The 15,786-nt window shown below is 48.0% G+C and overlaps 1 protein-coding gene across 2 annotated transcripts; it reads left to right on the top strand.

Moving 5' to 3' along the window:
- The first annotated feature begins 2,767 nt into the window (after positions 1-2,767).
- Herpud1 (homocysteine inducible ER protein with ubiquitin like domain 1) lies at positions 2,768-12,990 on the top strand. 2 transcript variants are annotated; one of them, XM_036189113.1, is made up of 8 exons: positions 2,768-3,096; positions 5,989-6,066; positions 6,154-6,228; positions 7,421-7,551; positions 8,828-8,950; positions 9,585-9,935; positions 11,454-11,559; positions 12,223-12,990. In XM_036189113.1, exons 1-8 carry the CDS (start codon positions 2,926-2,928, stop codon positions 12,385-12,387), a joined length of 1,200 nt encoding a protein of 399 aa, XP_036045006.1. In that variant the 5' UTR covers positions 2,768-2,925; the 3' UTR covers positions 12,388-12,990. The 2 variants fall into 2 exon arrangements, with proteins under 2 accessions (XP_036045006.1, XP_036045007.1); XM_036189114.1 differs by having other exon boundaries at positions 6,157-6,228.
- The last annotated feature ends 2,796 nt before the right edge of the window (positions 12,991-15,786 follow it).

A 15,786-nucleotide genomic window follows, 5' to 3' on the forward strand; every position in this document is an offset into this window, starting at 1 on the left:
ATTCACACACGAGTTCACTTTCGAGAGAGAGAGAGAGCACACACACACACACACACACACTGATAATAATGGTGGCACATACTTGTAAACCCTAAGAAGCCAAAGCTCAAGGAATACAAGTTCAAGACCAGCCTGGGCACATGGCAAGTCCCTGCATCCAAAACAAAAAGTATGAGGCTTTTACATTCTCTTTTGTATTTCTGTTACCACTGTCCCACAGCTGCTGCCCCTTAGATTTGTAAGGCCAGGAAGAGCAGGGTCACATTGTGTTTATCTTTCTATCCTTGGCAATTTATTGAGCTAAACTCAGTGTTTTTCTAAACACACTATAAGCAGAATCACCAATGTCCTTCAGTGGGGGGGTTACTTCATAGGGAGATAATTCAAGACAGAAACAAACTGGATGTGTTTTTCTCCTTAGAGTGAGGGTGTAACATCAACAACACGGATATCCACCCCCCCACAAACACACACTACTTAGGATCAAACCAAGAACCTCATGCATTTTAGACGATCATGTTACTACCAAGAAACAGCATCCCAAGCCCACCCTTTCCTTATGTAGTATGGAGTGGAAATGGACAAGCTGTCTTAGGGACCCTGAAGACAAGAGGAAAGCCTTTCGTTTGCCAATGAGGCCCTTATCTCTTGCCTGGCTGTCTGTCTCCCCAAGGCATCTGCTTGTCCTATTTGCTCTTTCCCACTGGTAGTTTTCCAGCTAGCAAGCCTACCACCTCATATTCAGTTATGGTTTCCATCCAGAAGAGGTAGGAAAAAGCTCTATAACTTGTGGGGCTCAGTGCAGAATAAAAATATAATGCTTACCAGGCGTTGGTGGCGCACGCCTGTAATCCCAGCACTTGGGAGGCAGAGGCAGGTGGATCTCTGTGAGTTCGAGGCCAGCCTGGTCTACAGAGCTAGTCCAGGACAGGCTCCAAAGCTACAGAGAACCCTGTCTCGAAAAACAAAACAAACAAACAAACAAACAAAAAGCTTATGAAGAGCTGTAAGAGGGCGGGCCTGGAGAGATGGTGCAGAGATCAAGATCATTTCTTCAAATCGGGTGGTGGTGGATTAACATTGCACCACCACTGGCCTCAGTGTCCTTCCTTCCATTCATCCTTCCTTCCTTCCTTCCTTCCTTCCTTCCTCCCTCCCTCCCTCCCTTCCTTTTCTTCTTTTTTGTTTTTTGTTTTTGTTTTTGTTTTCCAAGACAGGGTTTCACTGTGTTGTGTAGCCCTGGATGTACTGGATCTCACCCTGTAGACCAGGCTAGCCTCCAACTAGCAGAGATCTGTCTGCCTCTGCCTCCCGAGTTCTGGGATTAATGTTGCACCACCACACCTGGCCTCAATGATCCTTCTTAACACAAAAACAGAGAGGGAAAGCGTCTAGTGTTCTGTGGCATGTTCCTGGTGGATCCCTGGCAGATGCCTTGCTGTGGTGAGATACAGTGTGAATCCTCCAGAGAGACGCTGTAGTCTCAGTCCCAGGAATGTGATGGCATGTAGGACTACCGTCTTTGTGGAAGATAATTGTTAAGATGAGGTCATTATCCACAACAATATGACTGGTATCCTTATGAAAAGGGGAAAATTGGACAGATACATGCATGAAGATGATAGATATATTCACACACGTGTGAATGCCATGAGAATAGAAAGGTCGAAATTGGAACAACACACCCGGAAGCCAAGAAGTGCCAAGGACAGCTGGCAAACTTGCAGACGTTCCGAGTGGTGAAAACAGATTCTCTCCCCAAAACAAGCAATATTGCCCTACACTCTGGTCTCAGACTTCCAGCCTCTCCGGCTGCGAAAGAAATTTCGGTTTCTTGAGCCCCCGGTTTACAGCACTTCCTCTGGTTATGTTGCAAACTCACATCACCATCCCTAAATAGGCTCCTCAAGCTGTTACCTTCTGAACTCTGCAAGCTCCCGACAGGGCTGAAAGCCCAGGTGTCCCAACAGGATTGGGACAAAGATGGGGTCAGGACATGCCAGTTCTGTTTTTCAAGCTTAGAGGGAACAGCGGAGTGCTGATAACACTAGAGGGCCCTGGTCAGGTTTCAGGAATCTGAGATCACTGCTGTCCTCATCTCAACCCCAATTTGAAAACAGCAGATGTTGTTAGTCTGTAATTGATGCCGCTTTCCAGTGTCTCCTAGAGTGCTTGTCAATCATTAGGAAGAAGCCCTACACTTGGTGCCGTTCATAATAGGGGGCAAGTTCCTCACTTGGTGCAATGTTAAAAGCCCAGAAGTGCAGGCAAATTGGCAGGTGCCTGAACCCCTCATCCTCCAAGTTCAGGGCGGCACGGGTCTGCTTTCTCTTGGCCTCTAAGGAGCCAGCTCAGCCAGGTTTGTCCGGGAGGAAAGGCGTCCCTGGATACCAGGATTACCGGGGAAATGCAAGAGGACGCGCGTGCCCAGCGCCTGGGGTCAGAAAGGCAGGAGGGCCGCTTTGTGAGGAAACAATTTGCAGAGCTGGCAAAAGTGGGAGTCAGGCGGGCCGCCCGGGCTCAGGCACCGCAAGCACCCCGCGCTAGCGCCCCTGAACAGGACCAGCGCCCCGGAGCGCACCCCGACATGGCCGCCGAAGCCCGGCTCCCGCGCCGCAGCGGGGACTCGGGATGACGCAACGGCGGCGGGTTGCATCAGCCCGCACCCTCGCGCTCAGCCCGCCCCATCGCCGCCCTGCCCCGGGCGCTGATTGGGCCACGTTGGGCACTGACCTCTGTCTCAGCCAATGGTCGGCAGCCACAGAGAGCGCAGTCTGTGGCGCCCTGGCGCGGGGCGCCCATAAAAGGTACCCGAGACGGGGGCGCGCGTCCCAAAGACGCCGAGTGTCGTTGTGGAGTCTCAGACGGCTGCGTCGCCGCCCGCTCGGCATCCTTGAGCGCAGCCGAGTCGCCAACGCCGCAGACATGGAGCCCGAGCCGCAGCCCGAGCCGCAGTCTGAGCCGCAGCCCGAGCAGGTCACGCTGCTGGTGAAGAGCCCCAACCAGCGCCACCGCGACTTGGAGCTGAGCGGCGACCGCAGTTGGAGTGTGAGCCGCCTTAAGGCCCACCTGAGCCGAGTCTACCCCGAGCGCCCGGTGAGTGGGGGGTCCCGGGGTGCCACACCCGGCAGGGCTGCCTGAACTCCACTGTCACGCCTCGCAGGGCGCGGGTCCCCTAACTGCCCGACTGTCCCCGGTGCCACTCCTGCTTGCCCGGCGTCTGTCATCTGTTCTGGGCCTCCACCCCTCGGCGCCTGCCTCCTGCCACTTTGCTTCCCTGTGTCTTCTTACTCCCAAGGCTGTCGCACATCAGCCCCACGACCCTGTACTCCTTCCTCGTCCTCCCAGGTGGCATATAGCCCTCGTCAAGCCAGGGAAACAGTAATTTGACCTTGGATAAGTCATTTCCCCATCTAAACCTTAGTGGAACTCCCCCCCCCCCCCAAAAAAAAAAAAAAAAAACCAAACAACTAAGTGACTAGGTGTTCCCAATTCGGCTTGCATCTAGTGGGTAGAAATAAGAAATGTGGATGCTGCCACACGAGACTTCTGGGTGCAGCGAGGACGGAAGAGTGCCAGCATGGGTCAGTGGCTGGAGGGCGGGGGTGCGTGCCCAGTCACTAACTTCTGAAGGTCCTACGCCCAGAAGCTAGACATGGATCTTCTCCGGCCACCTTCCCTTGGCTGCCCCTCCCTGTCTGTCGCTCAGCGCTCCAGAAGCACGACTTAGTCCGGGGAGGAGCCCCCTTAACTTTCTAGCAAAGGCTGATTGAGAAAGGGAGCCGCAGCTGGAGTCGCCCAGAGTCTGGTTGGACGACTTCCGTGGGTCAGTTAGGAGTCTTTCTTTTTTAGTTGACACATCTGTCAACAGTTCCCTTAGCCCCGCCCACCCCTCCCGGTCCCTGCCACGTGACGGAGGCTGTGCTGGACCTTCCTGTATTTACTTTGTACTCTGGGGTTATGTAAGTGTCCACGAGTGCAGTTCTGGATCAAACGGGAGAGGGCAATCGGGTGGCTACAGATGGGCACTGCGAGCCTTAGAGCTCCAACGGGCCGTGGCGCGTGGGTTTCGGTTTGTTTTTGTTGCACATTGTCGGGAATGTAGACCAGACTTTTCCCTTTTGAGTCGTTAGGAACTTTATTACTTTGGGTGTAAGCTTCCAATCCAGTGCCCTCTGGAAGGTCTGGGCGGCCTGTAATATCTCCATGGCCGTTCCCATGAAACCAGCTGTCCTTGTTGGGAGATGGGTTGGGAGATGGCAGTGAGGCGCAAGAATGATGCTCTTGTGGTCTCCGGTTGCATCATTTGTGGAAGAAGACTGTGTTTTGAGGCCTGTTTTCCTCAGGCAAGGAACATTGGGCCTCTTGGATTTGAAGCCCTAAGATGGTAAACACAGGTCTCCTGGGTATACAAACCTGTGCCTTAAAAATGACTGCGAGGGGTTGGGGATTTAGCTCAGTGGTAGAGCACAAGGCCCTGGGTTCGATACTCAGCTTAAAAAAAAAAAAAAAAAAGACCGGGAATGGGTGCAATGGTGCCCTTCAGTAACCCGGCACTGGAAAGACCAACACAGGAGGATTGTGTTCTCCTGGACTATACATAGTGAGAGCCTCTCTCAGAAATTAAGGAAGAAAGCATGATCATATTTTTCTGTAGTAAAATCGGGTGAGAACCCTGCCTTTATAATAGTTATTTACTTAACATTTAATTTTCAAACTGCCCTTGAGGACAGAGTGTCAGTTTGAGCTGTTAAAGGAGAAAACCAAAACAATTTAAATCTACAGGCAACTGTTTTTTTTTTCTTTTTTCTTTTCTTCCAGCTTTTGCTGGTGGTTGACTTGACATTTAAAATAGTATTTTGCAAATTGATGTAGATAGCATTTACCAGCAAAGCCAGTCAGAACAACAATGAATACAACATCCAATATGGTGTTTGTTCTAGGTATAGGGTCAAAAAGTCCTTATGGATATGGATAAGTAGATGCGGGTTTTGTTGTTGTTTTGGGTTTGAGGCCAGACTTCTTAGTCCAGGCTAGCCTGAGCTTGTTATGTATCTGAGGCTGGCCTCATCTTGAGCTTTCTGCCTCTAGCTCTCAAGTACTGGGCTTGTAGGCATTTGCTACCAGACCTAGGTGGGTGCAGTTTTTCTGGTCTTTTGGGGGCAGCATTTGGAGATAGGGTCTCTCTAGCAGAAGCTCCAGGTTGTTTGGAAAGAACAGCTTTATGCCAAGTTTTGCTTAATGGGTTATTCTGAGAGGCAGCTGGTAACCTTTGGGGTGGTACCCTGGAGTCCATTTCTTTTAAGTACATACTTTTAAAAATATGGTTTAAGCCAGGCGGTGGTGGCGCACACCTTTAAATCCCAGTACTCGGGAGGCAGAGCCAGGCAGATCTCGGTGAGTTCAAGGCCAGCCTGGTCTACAGAGCAAGATTCAGGATAGGCACCAAAACTACGCAGAGAAACCCTGTCTTGAAAAACAAAACAAACAAACAAACAAACAAACAAAAAGATAAAGAAATGGTTGAAGAGAAATTTAAAAATAGATTTTAGAAATGAGAATTCTATAAAAGTGTGTGGACTCTTGGTGTCTTTAAAATCACTGGTATGGAGGAGAACATGGGTTAGAATCTTGATTCTAGCAGCAAGTGACCTCTGGTGCTATGGGCAAAGTCTGACCAAGAGTTTTCTCTGGGGCCAAACCAGGTTTTAAAGTTTATTGCTGCTGAGACCCTAAATACAGTTTGTGTTTTTAGTAGCAGGAAGCAGTTTCCTTCTGAGTAAGAAGTAAGGCGCATGACCCCAGTTCTTATAGACTAGGGGATCATTTGCCTCCCAAATTTATTTACATATATATTTGAAATTAAAGTCAATCACTTTCTAAATGAAAGTTTTGCATGTGAGAACTTAAAAGGAAAGTCTTGGGTGGTGCTGGGGCACACACTTGAGATCTGTGCTGATCTGTGCTTTTCCTTCTGTTTTGGGTCAGCGCCCGGAGGACCAGAGGTTAATTTATTCTGGGAAGATGCTGCTGGATCACCAGTGTCTCCGAGACTTGCTTCCAAAGGTACTTTGTGGTACTTAGAATCTTTGGGGTGTTGTCAAATGCTTGCAGGTTGAGCCCAGGTCCTAAGGTGTCTCTTATTATACTCAGCAGGAAAAACGACATGTTTTGCACCTCGTGTGCAATGTGAAGAATCCCTCAAAAATGCCAGAAGCCAGCACAAAGGTATGTTGCCCTTTTATGCTAAACCTATTTGTGTCTCAGATATTCAAAAGAAGTAGGAAGGAAGTTGAATGAAACTTGGGAGAGATTTTTATAGTGCTCCCCGCCCCGTCACACCAGGACTTAGAGGCTGTGTTCTCAGTGCGGTGAAGGTTGGTGTAGTGTGGCAGACTGCAGAATGCCTGCCGTGTGCAAAGGCGAAGTCACATCTCTGATTCAAGGTCACTGTCCTGAATACAGCACCAGAATGGCCCTTGAAAGTGGTGTTTATAGAAATGAATACATTTCTCTAAGGAACATTTTTGTTTCTCTGTGTAGCCCTGGCTGACCTGGAACTCACAGTGATCTACCTGCCTCTGCCTCCTAAATACTGGGATTAGAGGCAGGCACCCCACTGCCAGGCTAGGAACATTACTTTTTATAAAGAGTAAAGAGGTAAATATATTTCCTGTAGAAATTTCTGTCTTGGTTATTTGGGTAGAAAAAGGCCATCATAGTCTTCATCATATGATCTCTAAAGACTTTGATTTGATAATTCAACTAATTGGTTTTTCCACTCCACAATGTTTGTTTAAGTATACACCAAAGTATTCTCGTGTGGCAATGGACTTAAATTTGTATTTCCTGCAACATCTGAATGTCACACAGGAAATCCTCTTCCCTTTACAGTGCTACCTACCTGTGTGTGTCATCTTGCCAGTCACATTTAATGTCTAGACTTTACAGTTTAGCACCACACATTTTAACATCAGCAGGAAGCTTTCTCACTAATGATAGTTGCGTTTGGAAGATGAGACTACAGTAGTTATTCTTAGGGAAACAAAAATGTGGATAATCTTTTTTTAGTTTTTATGCGTGCATGCGTGCATGCACATGTGGGTGCGTGTGTGCGTGTGTGTCTAGATATTAGATAATGATATCTACATAGTTTTTTGCTCTGGCTTGAACCCAGGGCCTCATGTGGGCGAGGCAAGAACTCTACCACTGAGCTACATTCCTCAGCCCTGGTATCTATATATTCAAAATTGTTGCAATGAACAAATGTAGATTTTTTTAAATGACATTGTACTTAGTTTTGCTAAGTTGAGGGGTGAGGGTAAGCATATAAGCCACTTGTAGCAAGACAGTTCTTTAGGCTCGATTGCAGACAATTGCATCAGGCCCTTCGTGCTGACGATTATGTTACTTAACTTAGGGTGCTGAATCCACAGAGCAGCCGGCTAACACTAATCAGGCACAGCATCCCGGGGACTCCACGAGTGAGGGTTTAAGGCAACGGGAAGTTCTTCGGAACCTTTCTCCCTCCGGATGGGAAAACATCTCAAGGTGAGTGTTCATGAAGAAGGAGAAGGTGTGTTTACACAGGTACAGTCAGAGCTCCAGGATTGCATAATGGCTTCATGTTAAAGACCTCATGGCTTTATGTTTCTTAAATTAGTCTCTCAATGTATATTTTTAAAAGTAGGTGCATAGATGAAAACGCAGGCCCTTGAGCCCCTAAGTGGGCATGCTTCCCAATGGCTGCCACCTGCCCGCGGCCCAGTTCTGTGGCTTCTTAAGTTACGTCACTCAAAGGACAGAATTTGTGCCAAGATTAAAAGATAAAGGTGAAGCAAATTTTAAAAATTAAATGAAAATACACACATTTTATTTACTTTCCTGGATGAAATATGCTTTTTGAGGTACATTGTTAGATTTAGGGAGAAGAGGGGACTACTAATAAGCTAAACTCCAGGTTAGGAACATTCTGGCTCTAAGCAAGATGGTTTCTTCTTCTAGACATTCTTGTTTGGGACAGAAGCATTTATCTCTATGCAATTTTTATTTTGTCAGTTTTTTTATGAGGTTTCTTGACTCCTGCCCTACAAGGAGGGTAACAGGAGTGTGGGGGCTTCTTCCCTCATGACCTTTTCTGTCCTGTCTTAGTTGTAGTTCAGAAGCGCACAGCTCTTGTGTGCTTGCTTTGGCCAAGGGAAGGCTGCTGTCTGCTGAGTCTGGCACAGCACAAACCGTGTCTGAAAGTCTAGGTCTGATCCTTTAGCTCACGAGCTTGTGCAAGTCCCTAATTTTCTGAGCTGCACATGAGCTTTCTGTAATTAGGGTGCAACTCCTCTATAAGGTTGTTGGGTAGCCACCCAGCTGCGTGGGATACCAGGTGACCAGTAAGCCTGCAGGGAGGGTGTCACCTGCGCTCGCTCGCTGCCATGGTGTAGATCCTGACCTGGGGTCCAGGAGGGCAAGAGGTTTCTTTCAGGAAGGGCTTGGGATGTAGCTTGGGTGCGCCCCTCTAAAGCATGATCAGTGGATTTAATCCTGGGTGAGTCTTGTGAGGAAAAGCATCAGCTTGTCTGCACAGCTGTGCAGAAAGCTGTAGCATCTCCCTACTGAGATGATGAGAACCATGGCCGACAGGGCTCTTGTTCCCAGGGGATCTGATGAGCCACAGTGGGGAGCTGTCATCAAGCTACTCTGCTCCAGGGACAGGGTGCATCATACAGTTGGCATGGTGAAGCCTGTCCGGTCTCTTTGACTTTAATATCTTAGTATTAAGCTCTTCATCCCAACCCACTCAAAACGTGCTTTTGTTTGACTCCGCATACAGGCCTGAAGCTGTCCAGCAGGCATTCCAAGGCCTTGGGCCTGGCTTCTCTGGCTATACAACCTATGGGTGGCTGCAGCTCTCCTGGTTCCAGCAGATCTATGCAAGACAGTACTATATGCAATAGTAAGTCCCACTGTGCTGGGTGTGGCCATGGCTCCTGGGACAGGAGAGAAATCCCAACGGTGCTCTAAGTGCAGGAGGAGAGAGGGCGGTGTTTCTCTGTCCTCCAGAGTCCTATTCTTTGTGATTCTTGGTGTAGTAGAGTGGAAACAACAGCTTCCTGGTTTGTGTACTGATGCAGAATTAGTTCCAGATAAGCTCTTCTCAGACATTCTAAAGACATGTATTTAATAGACATGGTGCTGGGTTCTTTTGGTGGCTCTTAGTTCTTCACTTTAATCCCAGCATCCGGGAGGCAGAGGCAGGTGGATCTCTGTGAGTTCGAGGCCACCCTGGTCTACATAACAAGTTCCAGGCCAGACAGAGATCAGAGGAGACATATAATGAATTTCAAACCCCTCTCTCCTATGCACACACACACACACACACACACACACACACACACACACACACACACACACACACACACCCTACACACGCACACACAATTTATAGAAGATTCTTCTCTAACGTGAAGAAAAACTAGGTGTATACATTCCTAGTCATAATTGTTAACTGTGAAGACCCCTTGGGCTGAGAGAGCCCTGTCCTTACAGTGCCTCGTTTTCAGCAGTGTCTGCTTCTGTTTTTATTTTAGCTTAGCTGCCACAGCGGCATCAGGAGCTTTTGTCCCAACACCAAGTGCACAAGAAATACCTGTGGTCTCTGCGCAGGCTCCAGCCCCTATTCACAACCAGTTTCCGGCCGAAAACCAGCCAGCCAATCAGAATGCAGCTGCTCAAGTGGTTGTTAATCCTGGAGCCAATCAGAACTTGCGGATGAATGCCCAAGGTGGCCCTCTTGTAGAAGAAGATGATGAGATAAACAGAGACTGGTTGGATTGGACCTACTCAGCGGCGACCTTTTCCGTGTTCCTCAGCATCCTTTACTTCTACTCCTCCTTGAGCAGATTCCTCATGGTCATGGGCGCCACCGTCGTCATGTACCTGTGAGCAGATGGCTCCTTTTCCTTTACTGATGTCATGTACCTGTGAGCAGATGGCTCCCTCTTTTCCTTTACTGATGTCATGTACCTGTGAGCAGATGGCTCCTTTTCCTTTACTGATGTCATGTACCTGTGAGCAGATGGCTCTCTCTTTTCCTTTACTGAAAATGACACTGTGTGGTGACTTAGTACAGATATCTTGTTTCAGTCTGTGGTCCTTGAAGGAGGTGTACTGAAATTCTATCATTCTGGCACTTTCAGTATAAGAAGTCCACAGTCAATCAGAATGCCAAGGTCCTGGGTTAGTGCAAGACGAATATTTTCATCTTCCAGATAAGTGAATAAATGGCCCTTCAGGCTGGTGGGCTTATGAAGCTCATACAGAGCCACAGTGCAGCTCGAGAGAGCTTGTATTTGTTTCCAAGACAGAGTGGTTCTTAGCAGGCTGTAGCTGCCTTGCAGGACGAAGGCCAGACAGTGACTATTGTCTCAGCCGTGAAGGGCCAGTGACCCTTTGCACAAACGCTGTTTGCTTCAGCTGTTTGTGTGCTGGGGCAGCAGTGCCGGCTGGAGAGGGCTCTGTATCTTCTCAGGGGACATTTGGCAGTGTCTGGAGGATGTCACAGCTAGAGGCCTAGTCTGTGGTTGAGGAAGTGGCAGCAGGGACACTTGTAAGTTCCCAGAAGTGTACAGGAGAGTTCACACTGTGAGGATCCAGCCCAAGAGAGCTTGGCCTACAGGGGTAGGTCTCTGGTTAAAATGGAAGGGGAAAGTTTTGCTTTACAGTAAAAATGGGTTTTTAGTTTAGGTTTTAAAAATGTAAGAAGCACAACCATTCCTAATATTTTATCTTGAAAGTTGAATTTTACTAGATTTTCCAATTAGAGCCTTTTATCAAATATATAGTCCCTAGAATCAAGCATCTATGTGACCAAACTCAGGTTATTATTGCATTATATATATGTATATCATTATAATTCTACATATGAATATATTTCCTGTCAAGTTTGGTTTGTTTTTATTTCTGTGATGCTGGGGTAAGGACCCTGGGCCTCCTCCATCCAGGCCAGCAAGCATACTTTCTCTAACATAGAGTCTCAGCTTGTTCCTTTTTTCTTTTTTAAATTTTGAGACAGGGTCTCGCTGAGTTGACCAGACTGGCATTGAACTCGCTCTGTAGCCAAGGCAGGCTTTGAACTTTGAATCCTCCTCCTGTAGCCTCCCAGCGAGCTGGGATTACAGGATTACCAGGCTCATGCCACTGCATGCTGGTGGCTCTGTTGAGGTTTTCAAGTGTCAGGTTTAGTTCATATTACAAAGTATTTATTAACACACACTGCATGCCAGATGTTTATTGCTGGTGAGTAAAATCCAACTCCTGCCTTTGAGGACTGGAGCCTGACCGCATTTAGCAGACTGATAAACTGGCTGCACAGGTGCCATCGGGGCTTCTGCTCCTTAGACTCTTGTGTGTATCCTGCATGGCTTAACTAAAGTGCATCTGTTTGTGCTTTCTTAAAGGCATCACGTTGGGTGGTTTCCATTCAGACAGCGGCCAGTTCAGAATTTCCCTGATGGTGGTCCTCCTCAGGAAGCTGCAAACCAGGATCCCAACAATAACCTCCAGGTACAGGCCTCCTTGCCCTGCCACAGGCTCCAGTCCTTAGCCTTCAGCCTTTCAGACTCAAACCTTTCCATTTTTAAGGCTTTGACTATTCTACATAGGCATATGGCAATTGGAATTTTTGCATATGTAATGTTGGGGAGGTTGGCCCACATTTTGAGAATAAGAGCTACATAACAGCACATTTAATTATGGAAAGTGCCGATGGGTAGTCATTCTAATTGACTAGGCACATTACCACATCTCAGAATAGATTTCCTGAAAAATAACACGTAGAAACAGAATCTTCATAAAGCATGTTAAGGCATAACCCTAAAGGATATACTTTATAACAAAGATCACCTCTGTAGTCTGGCAACACTGAGCTGCCTTGGTTGGTTGTTTAGCTCAGGGCACTGCCCAAATCTGAGGGCTGGTTAGTGTGTGGCCAAGTTAATTACTATTTGAAGGTCAGGGTACTTCGGTTCCTCTGACACTGGCCAAGAGGAATGTTGGAGAACTGTGGAAGGTCAGCTGCAGGTGTGCTGTGGATGCCGAAAGGTGCCTCCTGCAGCCAAGGACTCATCCCCCAGGGACAGTCCGCCTGCCGGGCTTTGCCCTGACCTGTCCTCAGGATAGGTGTCCTCTAGACCCTAATCATCTTTCTCATTGTGGTTTTGTCTTTAGGAAGGCACGGATCCTGAAACGGAAGACCCCAACCGCCTTCCCCCAGATCGTGACGTGCTGGACCCTGAGCAGACCAGCCCTTCGCTTATGAGCACAGCATGGTTAGTCTTCAAGACGTTCTTTGCCTCTCTTCTTCCAGAAGGCCCACCAGCCATAGCAAACTGATGGCACTTGTGCTGTCTCTGGAGGCTTCGACAGCTCAGACTGGATCATCTGGCTCCAGCTCACTGTCCTCACCTGGTGTGACTCAGCAGGTCACTGAAAACCCACAGGATGGTGACGTGCTTTTGTGCCAAGCAGAAGCACAAGCTAAGACATGAAGCCGTGATACAAACTGAACAGGGCCCCTCATGTCTTTATTCTGAAGAGCTTTAATGTATACTGTATGTAGTTTCATAGGCACTGTAAGCAGAAGGCCCAGGGTTGCATGTTCTGCCTGAGCACCTCCCCAGATGTGTGTGCATGTGTGCTGTACATGGAAGTCACAGACGTGTGTGCATGTGTGCTCTACATGGAAGTCAGATGCAGAAGTGGTTCTGCTGGTTCGATTTGATTCCTGTTGGAATGTTCAAATTACACTAAGTGTACTACTTTATATAATCAGTGAATTGCTAGACATGTTAGCAGGACTTTTCTAGGAGAGACTTATGTATACTTGCTTTTTAAAATGCAGTGCTTTACTTTAAACCGAGGGTGACCTGGCAGAGGTGAAGCCTTTGCCGGGTTTTCTGTTCAATAAAGTTTTGCTATGAATGACTGTGGCCGAGACTCCCATTGTCCTGGCCATTTGCTGTGCCCTTCTCACTGGAGAATCAGGAGTTCAGCTGCTGGTTCTTAAGTAACCCGAATGCTGCTTTTCCTAAAGGGCTGTTTGTACCAGCAAGGGATGAGACAATGAGGCTACAGAGGTTCTTGTTAACTAGGGCTGTGCCTGTATGTGTCCCATTTCCTGCCCAAATGTCAGCGGATTATGTAGGAACCCACCAAAGTTGCCCCCAAATTCAAGGCCAGTGGCATTAAGTGATGGGCCTGATTATTTCTTCCTCTGAGAAACTTCAGTTTCAACTGAGAAAGGAAAATCTGAGACTAGAGCTTCTCATTCACCAACCCAGGTTCCTCAGGAGAGGCTTGGAAGCTGTATTCCCCCTGAAAACGGTCCTTACGTCTGTGTAGCTGTGGTCAGAGGCTGCCAAAATCCAAGACAAGAGTCTCATCTTGGAAGCACATGACTCACAATGCATGGTGTTCTCTGGATGTGAAAGAGATGAGGTTATGATGGCAAGGATGCCAAGGGGGCGAAGCAGAGATTTGGAGTCAGTGCTCTGGCAAAAGGGGTCAGGAAGGGCTCTAACATGGGCCCAAAGGTGGCGTTTACCAAATGAATTAGAATTGCTGGGGCTGCCTTAGTATATTACAGAGGAAGGATCCCTAAACCTTAGGGAAGCTGCAGTGTTGGAGAGGAAGTGGTATGTATGTATATGATGGGGTCCCAGACTGGTCCTCACCTCTGAGAAATGCCCCTCTTTCTCAGTCTGCACCTAAGGCCTCATGCAAATTCCCTGTATTGGCTGACAGAGGAAGAGACCACAGACCTGATTCAATGACAGTTCTGCATGAGATGTAGGCAGCGCCTGGAAAAGGATGGCTTGTAGCTTTCTGGGACATCCAAAGGGCAGTGGTATAGGGAACTGTCCCCTGTGGGCAGAACTTTAGGAAGTGGCATCATGTGCTTATGTATGAAGAGAAATGGCCAGAGCCACAAATATATACTGATTGGACCATTTCGGAATTACACTGTGGTGTATACTAATTGTATTGTGTTATTCTGCCAGTTATTCTGTATATACTAGTTATGGGCTATGGTTGAGCTGGTGGGGCAGGGACTTGGAAGAAACAAGATTGAGAAGCTGGTGAAGGCCTGGGAAAGAGGCATGTAAGCAGACCTCTGAACAGGCAAAGATCCAACGGTATATGTGCCCCGTGTGAACTCTCACGAAAGGGCGATCTCAACAGAAAGGGCTTTTGGAAGTGGATAGGAGGACCCGTTTGTAGACACCAGCCAGTCTCCTTCCCCTGCCACCCACATCATTGTTCCATAGGCTCACGAATAAAGTGTCAGGGTGACAGGGATGGAGGTCTAGGTGCAGCAACATGAACTTCCACTCATGGTGAACCTGCTCACAGCCACTACTGCGTGCTCAGTCTGCCGGTCACAAAGATGGTTGGTATCAAGTCCTTTGCTTCTGCGGATGTGGAGCTGTCTTTCCTGCTTTGTCTTCATGGTATTCCATACAGCAAGCGCTGCTTCTGATCACGGGACCTCCTTCTCAGTACACGCATGGGGCAGTGGGTCTGTCTACACTCAGTGGGATTTGCTGCCTTATCATGTTCCCCATTATACTGGACCAAATCAAAACACATCCACATGTGACCTGCTGTATTAACAGATAATCTAGTTAAGATGAAGTCATACTGAACAGCCTTCTAAGAATGGGGAGTCTGGACGCTGAGGGGGACAATCCTGTGAAGACAGACAGAGACTGGATTCATGCTGCTGAACAATGCCCAGTAGGGCCCCCACCATGAGAAGGAGCAAGAAAGACTCTTCCTGAAGATTCAGGGGCATGCCCCTGCTGACACCGTTACTTCCCCTCACATCCCCTGAACTGTGAGAACACACGCCTGTGTTGCATTGTGCCGCCTGGCTGGTGGTTTGCCATGGAAGTCTGAAGAAACAGCCTGCATTCTGAAGCTGCTGTGGAATGGCCTTCTGAGGACTCAGTCACAGTACCACCACATGGCAGTGCCTGCAGGGTGGGGACAACGTGCACTGAGAGGTGGTGTGTACTGAATAGACCAGGATTGGGTGTGACAATGCCCCAGCAAAACCTCTGTTGTTCACCCCACATCGTTAGGCTCTAGAGTCTAGGACTTAGGCCATATGGCATATATAAGATTTCTAGGATTGTGTAAGAACCCAAACTCCCAAACCAGGTGGCCTAAAGACTTTCTCCTGAAGTTCTGAAGGCTTGGAGTCTGAAGGTGTTAGCAGGGTGTTTCCTACCTGGGTTTTTGATGGAAAATCGATTCTGGACCTTTCACTTTTGGTGTCCCAGCCCTGATGGTCTTGGGCTAAGTAGCTACAGCAATCCACTTTCTCCCCACCTCTTCACCTGGCCTGGTCCTCTCTCTATGTGCCTCTGTATCTTCATATTGTCTCACAAGGATATGTGCCATTGGATTTAAATCTGAAAGTTCCCCATTTCCATATATGCATACATTCTGAGGTTCTGGATGGACATGGATTTGTGGGTGTATGTTCTGAGAATGTCCCCCTAATTTTCATGTTGAAAACAATCCTCAAATTCATATGTTGATGGTCTTTGGGGGTGACACCTTTGAGAAGTATTTAGGGTTAGCAAAGATCACGAGGGTGGGGCCCTCTTGATGGGATTAGTGGCTTTTGGAAATAGATTCCAGTTTATGGCTCCCTGATTCTGGCCACATGAAGTCCCATTCCATATTATTATGCAGCCCAAACCCCTCCTGACCAGGTGCTGGCAC

The sequence above is a fragment of the Onychomys torridus genome, chromosome 5, assembly GCF_903995425.1.
Source record: "Onychomys torridus chromosome 5, mOncTor1.1, whole genome shotgun sequence".
Taxonomy (NCBI): domain Eukaryota; kingdom Metazoa; phylum Chordata; class Mammalia; order Rodentia; family Cricetidae; genus Onychomys; species Onychomys torridus.

What these genes read in the sequence shown, in the direction of transcription:
- Herpud1 (XM_036189113.1), top strand. Translation starts at nt 2,926, where the DNA reads ATGGAGCCCGAGCCGCAGCCCGAGCCGCAGTCTGAGCCGCAGCCCGAG. An exon ending in GGATGGGAAAACATCTCAAG is followed by an intron (nt 7,552 to 8,827) that starts GTGAGTGTTCAT and finishes CTCCGCATACAG; the next exon opens with GCCTGAAGCTGTCCAGCAGG. An exon ending in GCCACCGTCGTCATGTACCT is followed by an intron (nt 9,936 to 11,453) that starts GTGAGCAGATGG and finishes GCTTTCTTAAAG; the next exon opens with GCATCACGTTGGGTGGTTTC.